This window comes from Aegilops tauschii, chromosome 7, assembly GCF_002575655.3.
Source record: "Aegilops tauschii subsp. strangulata cultivar AL8/78 chromosome 7, Aet v6.0, whole genome shotgun sequence".
Classification (NCBI taxonomy): domain Eukaryota; kingdom Viridiplantae; phylum Streptophyta; class Magnoliopsida; order Poales; family Poaceae; genus Aegilops; species Aegilops tauschii.
The window spans coordinates 637878528-637891027 of NC_053041.3; the positions used below are offsets into that span (position 1 = coordinate 637878528).

Consider the following 12500-nt stretch of genomic DNA (forward strand, 5'->3'; position numbering starts at 1 on the left):
GAGCAAGACGCTTGATAAGTTTTTTCAATGAGTACATACCTTGACAAGATTTTGAAGTAGATCAAAATAGAACAGTCAAAGAAGGAGTTCTTGCCTGTGTTACAAGGTGTGAAGTTGAGTGAAGACTCAAAACCCGACCACGGCAGAAAAATAGAAAGAGAATGAAAGTCATTCCCTATGCATCAGTCATAGGTTCTATAAAGTATGCTATGTTGTGTACCAGACCTATTGTGTACCTCACCATGAGTTTGGCAAGAGGGTACAATAGTGATCCAGGTGTGGATCACTGGACAGCGGTCAAAATTATCCTTAGTAGAATAAGGAAATATTTCTCGGTTATGGAGGTGATAAAGAGTTCATTGTAAAGAGTTACGTCGATGCAAGCTTTGACACCGATCTGGATGACTCTAAGTCACGATCTAGATACATATTGAAAGTAGGAGCAATTAGCTAGAGTAGCTTCGTGCAGAGTATTGTAGACATAGAAATTTGCAAAATACTTACGGATCTGAATGTGGCAGACCCGTAGACAAAAACTTCTCTCAAAAGCAAAACATGATCACACCTAAGTACTCTTTGGGTGTTAATCACATAGAGATGTGAACTAGATTATTGACTCTAGTAAACCCTTTGGGTGTTGGTCACATGGCGATGTGAACTATGGGTGTTAATCACATGGTGATGTGAACTATTGGTGTTAATCACATGGTGATGTGATCTAGATTATTGACTCTAGTGCAAGTGGGAGACTGAAGGAAATATGCTCTAGAGGCAATAATAAAGTTATTATTTATTTCCTTATTTCATGATAAATGTTTATTATTCATGCTAGAATTGTAACCAGAAACTTAGTGCATGTGTGAAAACATAGACAAAACATAAGTGTCCCTAGTATGCCTCTACTTGACTAGCTCGTTTATCAAAGATGGTTATGTTTCCTAGCCATAGACATGTGTTGTCATTTGATGAACGGGATCACATCATTAGAGAATGATGTGATGGACAAGACCCATCTGTTAGCATAGCATTATGATCGTTTAGTTTGTTGCTATTGCTTTCTTCATGACTTATACATGTTCCTCTGACTATGAGATTATGCAACTCCCAAATACCGGAGGAACACTTAGTGTGCTATCAAACGTCACAACGTAACTAGGTGATTAGAAAGATGCTCTACAGGTGTCTCCGATGGTGTTTGTTGGGTTGGCATAGATGGAGATTAGGATTTGTCACTCCGTGTTTCGGAGAGGTATCTCTGGGCCCTCTCGGTAATGCACATCACTATAAGCCTTGCAAGCAATGTGACTAATGAGTTAGTTGCGGGATGATGCATTACGGAACGAGTAAAGAGACTTGCCGGTAACGAGATTGAACTAGGTATGATGATACCGACGATCGAATCTCGGGCAAGTAACACACCGATGACAAAGGGAATAATGTATGTTGTTATGCAGTTTGACCGATAAAGATCTTCGTAGAATATGTAGGAACCAATATGAGCATCCAGGTTCCGCTATTGGTTATTGACCGGAGATGAGTCTCGGTCATGTCTACATAGTTCTCAAACCCGTAGGGTCCGCACGCTTAACATTCGGTGACGATCGGTATTATGAGTTTATGTATTTTGATGTACCGAAGGTAGTTTGGAGTCCCGGATGTGATCACGGACATGACGAGGAGTCTCGAAATGGTCGAGACATGAAGATTGATATATTGGAAGGTTATGTTTGGACACCGGAAAGATTTCGGATGAGTTCGGGCATATACCGGAGTACCAGGGGTTACCGGAACCCCCCGGGGGCTATATGGGCCTACATGGGCTTTAGTGGGAGAGAGAGGAGAAGGCCAAGAGGTGGGGGCGCGCCCCACCAAGCCCAATCCGAATTGGGAGGGGGCTGGCCCCCCTTTCCTTCCTCTCCTCTTCCCCTTCCTTCCCCCTCCTATTAGGACTAGGAAAGGGGGGAAACCTACTCCTAGTAGGAGTAGGAATCCCCCCTTGGGGCGCACCATGAGGGCCGGCCGGCCCCCTCCTCCCCTCCTTTATATACGGGGAGGGGGGCACCCCATAGACACACAAGTTGATTGTTCAGCCGTGTGCGGTGCCCCCCTCCACACATTTCCACCTCGGTCATATCGTTGCAGTGCTTAGGCGAAGCCCTGCGCCGGTAGCTTCATCATGCCTTCGTGCTGACGAAACTCTCCCTTGACCTCAGCTAGATCTAGAGTTCGTGGGACGTCATCGAGCTGAACGTGTGCAGATCGCGGAGGTGCCGTACCTTCGGTGCTAGGATCGGTCGGATCGGGAAGACGTACGACTACATCAACCGCGTTGTCATAACGCTTCCGCTTTCGGTCTACGAGGGTACGTGGGCTACACCCTCCCCTCTCATTGCTATGCATCACCTAGATGGATCTTGCGTGTGCGTAGGAAATTTTTGAAATTACGGCGTTCCCTAACAGTAAGATCCTCCAGGAAACCCAACACCGAACAAGGTCGACGCCTGTTAGCCCATTAGCCATGAGGGCTCTGAGCTTTGAAAAAGTTGGTGCATATTTAGCCCGCTCCTTTGAGCTGATTCGTGGGAGGAGTGGATGTGTTTTGCTAAGCCGGTGGTCGCGATAACCCGGCAGAGGATTTTCATCTGCTGGAGATGTGTCTTGACAATAGAACCAAATTTGGTTCCAATCTTTCGGATGACTCGGTGGCTTGGCATAAGAAAAGCTAGCTTCTTTCCTTTTCTGAATTGAGACTCCCCTGAGTTCTTGGCTGGGTCCGTCAGTAAATTCTGTCTGACAATTTAAGTAATAAAACTCTCTGAACAGCTCAACTGTGGGCTCCTCTTGAAGATAAGCTTCACATAATACTTGAAAGTTGCAAATATTGGACACGGAGTTGGGTCCAATGTCTTGAGGGTGAAGCTGGAAAAAATGAAGCACATCGCGGAAAAACTTTGAGCCGGGCGGGCTGAACCCCCGGATCATATGGTCAGTGAAAACAATTATTTCTCCATCCTTAGGCTCGAGTGGGTTTTCTTCGCCAGGGACCCTCCAGTGGATGACTTCTTTCTTGGCTAAAGTGCCAGTAGCAACAAAATTGTTCAAGTCTATTTCAGTGACCCGGGATTTGACCCAATTGCATTCAGTGTATGACTTAGCCATTTTTTCAATGATCTGAAAGGAAGACTATGCCGGGTTAAGGTTTTATGGTTAAGCCGGCTGATGGTTTAAAAGGAAAACCAGAGATTACATGAAGCATGCATGGGTATTAAACCGGAGATTGGCATTGAAGTTATAAAGACAAGCTATTGGCGGCATAAGAGGGGACTAATGGTACCTGGCGGGTTACGGTTTTTGGAGTTAAGCCGCCCACACAATTATTGAAGTGCAGACCTGAGAAAGGAAAAATTGCTAAGTGTTGAAAAACAGGTTTCGCAGGTTGATGCTATGATTTTGGATCTACGGCACTTCATATAATGGAAAAATATTTAGACCTAAATTACAGTGCTTGAGCAGTTCATATGTCCAGATCGGATTTTTTATGCAAAAGGAGATGCCCTAGTAGCGAAAATGAGTGCTACAACTACCACCGCACAAGAGAGATGCCAAGTTTGAATTAAAAAGAGCAAGCTACAACAAAGAACGAAGATGAGCTCTGACGAACTCGTAGGAAACCCTAATGGGATCTATGGGAAAAGGAAGGAGGAGAACTCACCAGAGCTGTTGAACAGCGGAGGCGCGCTGACGAATTCTGGTCAAATCAGGGGCAGGGGCCGATGTTGAGGCAGTGGCGAGGGTCGACGGCGGCGGCGGAGCTCGGGTGCTGAGGCGGCGCGAGGTGGAAGACAGAGACGAACAGGCAATGGGGGAATGTGAAAGGGACCTCTGGCCCTATTTATAACGTCGAAAAGATAAGTGGCATGCGCGGGAATCGAGGAGGCCAAAAAATGGATATGTGACGGCGCAGACGCCTCAATTTTCGGAGGTTCATTAAAAGAGAAGATATATTAAAATTTGGGCTTTGTGTAATATTAATGACAGGTGACGTCATGGCGGGTTACCACAATCCTAGGAGATGACGTCACAGCGGGTTACCGGACCTCGCAAGAATAAATGAAGAAGGATTTTTTCTAAGTGTTGAAGATTGACATGAACAAGTTCAAATCAACCTGGGGCCTAATGTTGGGGATATAACTATTGGGTATGACCCGCCCAGGAGGGGCCGGGTTATACCAATGGCAGTTCATCAAGACAAAGCCCATGAAGATGTTGAAGATGGCGGTTCATGAAGCAGACTTGCTAAGGGCCCGAAGCCCAAAGGCAACTTAAGGCCCATAGGTGTAAACCGCCATATATGTATGACTTGTATTGTAAGGCAAGTGTAATTAGTCACCGAGCCGGACACGTTGTTTATGAGCCGACCGGGACTCTGTAAGCCGCTGGGCGTCAACCCGTGTATATAAAGGGATGACCCGGCGGCGGGTTAGGGCAAGAAACAAGAGATCGAAAGCTAGGTCAAGCGTATTCGCTCCCTGGTAATCGAAACCCAAGCAATACCACCTCAAACTGGACTAGGCCTTTACCTTCACCGCAAGGGGGCGAACCAGTATAAACTCCATGTGTCCTTTGTCTCGTTTAACCCCTTTAAGCTAACCTCATCGCGATGGCTCCACGACTAAGTCCTTCTGCTAGGACATCTGCCGTGACAATTCCACGACAGAGGACTAAAAATATCATGCCCATCAAACTCATCATCACCAAGCTTGTAGCTTTGCATATCATCAGCACAATTGACATTCATGGAATTCATAACATCATTGAAATCATGCTTTTCGTTCAAGGAACTATCATGAATCCACTTTGTAAAATTCTTCTTTTAACACTTCATAACAATGTTCAGATTCACAACAAAAACTTCATAAAGATAATGAAGTACACTCAAAATCATCTTTTCTTTCAAAGATCTTATAGAATTTTCATCACCAACAATTGGTTTATCATAATTAGGATTTTTGAAAAGCCCGACTAGTGGAGAAGGATCTATATCAATATTTTTTAGCAAGTGAGGATGCAAGCAAATAGAAGGCACATGGCAACATAAGCAGAGATAGCAACACAAGATTTTTTGGGGGGTATTTTTTAGAATTTTGGCAAACAAAAAGAAGAAGGCAAATAAAAAGGAAAAAGGAAAAGAAGATAAAAACAAGCAAATTGATACGTTTGTGCGAAGGTACCTGGTTTGTCTGATGAAGCCGCCCCAGGAATGGCGTCAGAAATTCTTCTGCTACTTGTGATAGTTGTTGGGTTTCCCCGAAGAGGAAGGATGATGTAGTATAGTAGCAGATAGTATTTCCCTCAGTTAAGAACCAAGGTTATCGAACCACAAGGAGACGTCACACAGACAACGTTAGCAGCACCTGCACACACACAAAGCAAATCCTTGCACCCAACAAAGGCAAGGGGGTGGTCACTCCCCTTGTTCTTGCTAGTTGCATGTATCAATCTTGTAGTGATAGATATAATAATAAAAGTAAAGTAGAATAGCAAAAAATTGTAAATCGCTTGAATATATCTGAGAATGGACTCGGGGGCCATAGATTCACTAGAGGCATCTCTCTCATAAATGGCATCGGTGGGTAAACAAATTGTTGTTGGGCAATTAACAAAAAAGCACATAGTTATGATGATCATCCAAAACATAATCAATATATAGGCATTACGTCTGTGACAAGTAGATCGTTAAACTTACCTACGTCTACTACTATTACTCCACCCCAAGAACGCTATTCAACATGCATATCAAAGTATTGAGTTCATGACAAACAGAGTAATGCATTAAGCAAGATGACATAATGTAGACAGGATAAGTGCAACTAATATGACCAAACCCCGCTGTTTTACCCTTAGTAGCAACAATACAAATGCGTGCCTCACCCCCTCCTATCACAGAGCAAGACTAACCGCAAGATTGAACATACTACCAAGCACCTCTCCCGCTGAAGATAAATCAATCTACTTGGCCAAAGAAGACAGATAGATCGGAGAGAAATACAAGGCTATGAAATCACACAATCAAAGACATCTCAAAGGACTCAAATAATATCAATGAATAATATGATTATTAACCCACAATTCATTGGATCTCAACAAACACACCGCAAAGATTACATCGAATAGATCTTAGGGGAGATCATTGTATTGAAGATCAAAAGAGAGAGAATAGGCCATCTAGGTACTACTATGGACCTGTAGGTCTTGAAGAAACTACTCACACATCATCATGGAGGCAACAAGGTTGATGAATATAGCCTCCCCAATGGTTCCCCCTCTGACAGAGTACCAGAAAAGGCTTTCAGATGGAATCGCGGAAGATCAGAGGCTTGCGGCGGCGGAAGAATTGTTTGTCTCGCTTCGGGGTTTTTTGAATACATGGGAATTTATTGGCCAAGAAGGGCAAATGGAGTCATGAGGGGCCCACAAGCCAGGGTGGCGCAGCCTACCTCCAGGGTGTGGCCCCTCCCTTGTGGCCGCCTTGTGAGTATTCTGGTCCTTCCTTGAAACTTCCAGGGTCTCTTATTATCAAGAAAAAATCGTTAAAAAGTTTCGTCGTGTTTGGACTTCTGTAGGTATAGTTTTCTTGCGAAACAAAAACATGTAGAAAATAGGAACTGGCACTAGGCACTAAATTAATAGGTTAGTCCAAAAAAATATAAAATGGCACATAAAGCATATAAAAGTGATAATATAATAGCATGAAACAAAAAAAACTATAGATATATTGGAGACGTATCAATACACGTATTGTATTGTTGCTACTAAGGGTAAACGGTGGTTTCTTTTATCACAATTGGATGATATTCTTACTGGCTATATTATGTCGTCATGCTTATTGCAATGCTTTGTTCGTCACAAATTTAATTCTTCGAGATGCATTCTGGATAGCAGTCTTGGGGTGAAGTATTAGTTGTAGATGTAGTTGAATAACACGTAATGGTTACATGAGATTATACCGTGAATATTCATTGTTATAAATATAAATATTGTAATTTAATCGCTGCACAATTGTAATTTGTTCACCACACCACACTTATATTCTTGGAGAGATGCCAGTAGTGAACCTATGGCCCTCAGGTCTATTTTACTTTACTGGAAACGTCACAAAAAATATTCTTTGTTGTGCTTTTTGTTTATTTTTTTCTATGTATCTATCTATTCCTACCATACCGTGCAATTTAGAAAAAAATACAATTATATTAGCTCTTCATAGACAAACTTGGGATTTGTGAGCCAAGGTAAGATCGGCTCGGGAGGGGCAGAGGGAATTTTCCGGTGGAGCAGTGAAATGTGTTGAGATCGGAAAAAACACCAACGGCGAAAGCACTCTGCTGGATCGACACTGACACTAAGAGACGAAAGCTAGGGGGACAAATGGGAATCTTGTAACTAGCAGGACACACACGTGCTGACCACCCTGACGAGAGACCAGATGCTAACACAAACACAGCACGTACTACACACGTGTCGATGCTAACACACACAATCAAAGTGGAGCGCACTAAAGATCAGAAGACACATGAACACAGTCTATGTTCTGATCAGAACACACAAATATTTAAGATTTCAAAATGAAAATAAGAGGATGAACTACTATGATTTATCCTTTTCTTCATGCCCCCCCCCCCCCCCCCCCCCTCATTATATGTTTACATATATGTGTTCTTATAGTAGTACCCTTATCCAATATCATCCAACTCTAATTATATTATCTAGTAAGCGGTAAAACCATTTCACGTCTGTCAACTATGCCTTTACCAGACAGATGTAACATTGAAGGGCTCGACTATATGTCGTTGCTCCAATTGTTACCATTGGGCCGACCAAGTAGTTACCTACAGGTAAGTTTGTTTTCTTTCGTTTTTTTCATCCGTTCATTTTTTTCCTTTCTTTTGTTCATGTTTTCGAAACTATTCTAAAAAATATGTACATTCCAAAAACATAAATAAACTTAAAAAAATTATAAACCGCAAATTTGAGAAATGTAAAAATGTGAGCATAGTTTTAAAAAATTGATAGCATTCCACATTTAGAAAATATGTTCGTGATTTTTTTTAATTTTTAATATAATGGGAAAAAGTGTTCATGTAGTCTAAAAATGTTTCGTCTCATGAAAAAAAACTAACATCTACCTGAAAAAAAATTAACACAATGTTTTAAAAAATTGATCATGAATATGTGTTTGAGAAATGTTAATCTTGTATTTGGAAATTGTTAAACATGTATAAAAATGTGTATATGGAAAATGTACAATGTCTGTGAAAAAGGGTGGACATCAAAACCTATATTTAAAAAAAATCATGTATTTGAGAAATGTAAATGCATAAATTTTCACATGTATATGAAAAATGTACAATATGTATGGAAAAACTTAGACATCAAAACATATATTTGAAAAATATGAATCATGTATTTGAAAAATGTTCACTATGTTTAAAAAATGTTCCTGTTTTATAGAAAAATGTACATGTGTATGGAAGTAGTAGACATGTGTTAAAAACAACAACAAAAAGGAAAAACATAAAATCAGGTAGAGAAACGCAGAAAACCAAAACCAAAGGAAATCCGATGAGAATCGCAAGGAAAACACACAATAGAGAAAAACAAAAGAGAAAGCCCATAAGGCGATGAAAACTATACAGAAAACCAATAGAAGGAAAGAAGAAACGAAAACCCCTATAAAACCCAAAGAAAATCGATGAAAAACATAAAGAAAAACGTGAAATGAAATAAAACCGATGAGAAATATAAAGCAAACACACGCAGAAATGAGAAAACAAATTATATAATTCCTTAATTCGTTTGTGTGCCATGTATTTCACATGGACATAAAGAGTTGCAACTTAGTGCACATTTGACATTCTATACATTATTCCTATGGTTTTAACTGATTGATTGCTTACTTAAAAATGTCAATTAGGAGTGATGTTGTAGAAATAAATGAAGTTTCCTTGAAGGTAAAAAAATGAAGACTATATTGTGTTACTTGTAGATAGAATGATATGTCTTTGATTTTATTTGGCATGTGGTATATGAATTAATTTTTCTTTCAGAGCAGTGTAATTGACCTATTTATGTTGTGTTACAGCTTGAAATATGATTTAAGTTTACATTATGAAAATTATCCTTCTTTGGAGTGCGGTGTACTAATAAGTATATTTCGAAGGATAGATAAATTACACATACACTGTTGGATAAACAAAGAATCATGTATAACACACACACACACACACACAAGGCCATTGACCACATAATTTTTTTGACCAAATCAGGTAATTTGTGATGATAATCTATTTGTTCTATTTTATTTGCTATGTACTTCATATCAGGTTTGTGATGAGGAATTACTATTGCTATTTGTATTTATGCAACTCAGAGTAAAATTTTGTATAATAACGTCGCAGAATGAAATGGGATTGGGTTCAAAAAAAGAAAGAATCATGTATAGCATGTGTTTCATGTTGCTACATGCACAAAAATCACACATGAGCCATATGACTCAAGTGCAATAATATCTAGGGGACACATAGAACAGGGCCGCTAACAAGGCAACCTCCCTCCACGGGCCCTCCTTCTCACTCTCTCTCGGGCCCAACACGCGCTGCGGCAGTGAGCCAGATCCATCCCACCCCACCCACCCCCACCCCGCCGGCCACCACGCGCGCACACACAGAGAGGCGGAGACAATCCCCCAGACGAGGCGACACCGACCGAGAAGAGGCGGGCGGCGGCGATGGGCGGCGGCGGCGCGCACGGCGGCACGACGTACAAGGGCTACACCATCCCCCACAACAAGCGCTGGCACACCATCGCCGGCAAGGGCCTCTGCGCCACCATGTGGTAATCGCCCGCCCGCTCGATCCCCTCTCCTCCCCTCCCTTCCCCCGGCCCGCGCGCCTCCCCCCGCCGCCCGCTTTCCCCGGTTGACCCTGGCCCGAACGGGGACGCGGGCGGGATCCGCCGTACGCGGGGGGATTTCTCTAGGTCATGGTGGATTTGATTGGGAACTCTTTGTTCCAAACGCACGATTTGGGGATCTAGAGTGGGAGGTGCTCGGTCGCGCGTACCGTCTGTCCGATCTGGTTCCGTCTGGGCCATGCGATTCGCCGGCCGCTCCGTCGCCGGAGCAGTGGTGATTGTAGGAGGAAGTTTCATAGGGAGTTGTTCAGATTTGGTCTTTCAGGTTCTTGTACTAGGAAGGCAATCACCTCCAGTTGCATTTGCCCTGTGCTATTCTTGAACAAAGACCAAACAGAAATCTCGCCTTCAGCCGTAGCAAGCGGTGTATCGTGCCGTTTTTATCAGTTCCCAACGTTCCGACAATAGGGCGGTCATCTACCCAGGTTAGCAAACAAGCGGGGTTGATCATCTACACAGGTTATCATATACTCTGGTACCTTCAACCGTAGTAACTGTGGTGCGTGTCATTTTTATCAGTTTCCAACCATGCAACAAGAGGATGACCATCTACCCAGGTTAGCAAACAAGTGTGTAATCACGTTCCCAGGTTCAGGGTAGTGCCTTCAGTATGAGGGCCTCATGCTGAGCATTAAATTTGAGCAAACTGGTACAGGCATATCTTTACAACCTTATGTGAAGTGAAAGGGGCGTCTGGTGTTACGAGTGTATAACCTTTGTATCTTCATTACACAAGACATCTGGAACCTATATTATACTCCCTCTGTCCGAAAAAGCTTGTCCCTCAAATGGATTTATCTAGCACCAAGTTAGTGCTAGATACATCCATTTGAGGGATGAGCTTCGGACAAGCTTTTTCGGACGGAGGGAGTAACGACCAATCAACTATACAAGAAATAATGATGGTTTAATCCATTGACCGTTATCTCCGTCATAACTGGAGTTATTATCAGTTCGCAACCAAAATGCCATGACTTCAGGAAAAAGAACACACACACATGCCACAAAGAAGCATGTTAAGACTTTTGTTCCACTCAGCTTTTCTTCTTCAACCTGCTGAATCATTTTTGTTATTTTCCATTTAGTCATCAAGTCTTTCACCGCCCATGTCCAGATTCTTCCAGCATAGTTCATCATGACCACACTTGCATAATTGCATTGGTGCTCTAGATCAAAATATTAAAGTTGGCCATGTTTTCCAGATTCAAGCTTGGCATCTTCCATTGTATGTTGATTGTGTCAGTGCTCTGTATTTTTAATCATATCCAGTCCAGGCATAAGTATCATTCTATATGTCCTTAGACCCATGATCCATTTATTTTAACAGCATGCAAGCTTTTGCTGTTACAAACTTAATCAAAGTTAACCTCTCTGCAGGTTTTGGATTTTCTACAGGGCTAAACAGGACGGCGCTGTGCTCTTGGTATTGCTCTATTCTATTTCGGTTTTCGTCCTTCCACTCTACACATTTTCTTGATTTACTTGCATACATGGTTAATGATATCAATGTTTTCAGGGTATGCGTCATCCTTGGGATGGCCATGATGATCACGCGCATGGTCATGGACATGCACACGAGCATGAGGTATTAGCTTCAGATCACATCTCCACTCTTTTTGTATGTGCTTTAATTTTGTACTTTAACTTTCTGTGAACGAATTGAAACGGTTGCTCCTGTTTCGTTCCTGGTCTTGTTAACGGTCTGTTTGTTATCTTGTCATCTTGATCTGACTGTTCTTCTCTTTTGCTATGAATTGCTTTGTATTGTTGTTTTCAGCAGTTTTACTTTTGATAATGTGAGAACCGTAGTAGTAGAAATATTGCAAGATTAGAGAAATGTTGGTTTCTGCATATCTTATCATCTTCAATGTTATCAAGTTCAGAGACTTATTGACAGATCATTACAACCCAGGAAAGCAAATTTATCACGTGTTCTGAGTTGCATAATGATTTTTTAAACCTTGCTGCATAATCATTTCAATGGCATGCTATGTTTATGCGTGTCTGTAGTGAGTTAGAGCTACAAAGTAGTGGTAATCGATGTTATACATCCTCTTGGTAGTTCTTAGACAGTTTATCAACGGAGGTCAAAGTAACGTTTTTCTTATCTAGCATGCCTAATTGATTATGTTCATGATAAGCCAATGCAACAACGTCTTTCTTTTGTTTGCCTTCTGAGAGATAAACATAAGAGCTAATGCAGCCCGGCCTGTTCTTCCACGCAGGCTTCATCGTCGTCATCGCCGTCCCATTGAGCTCAACGCTGAAAGCGGCTGACAGAGACCCTGCCACGTCGCATGTTTCGATGCAAGTCTCTGCTAATAAAAAACAATCACAACTATCATTATTCACCCCTGTTGTTTGCAAGTTTTTGTTAGCACATAAACTGGCTTTGTTATGTATTTTGGTTTGGAGCTGTGGCGTCGGTGGGAATGCTTCGGCGTGCATGTGTTGTTGCTTATTGTGATCGCTGCAGCTGTTGTCGCACGCTCCGAGGAATCCTCTGACAATATATGTATCCCGTTCGAGTA

At 42.0% G+C, this 12500-nt stretch overlaps 1 protein-coding gene across 1 annotated transcript; it reads left to right on the forward strand.

Annotated features, from left to right (window-relative positions):
- Positions 1-9651: 9651 nt before the first annotated feature.
- Positions 9652-12500, forward strand: LOC109759650 (NADH dehydrogenase [ubiquinone] 1 beta subcomplex subunit 2). Its single transcript, XM_020318474.4, has 4 exons — positions 9652-9891; positions 11347-11392; positions 11486-11554; positions 12195-12500. The coding sequence occupies exons 1-4, from the start codon at positions 9785-9787 to the stop codon at positions 12222-12224; spliced, it is 252 nt and encodes an 83-aa protein (XP_020174063.1). The 5' UTR covers positions 9652-9784; the 3' UTR covers positions 12225-12500.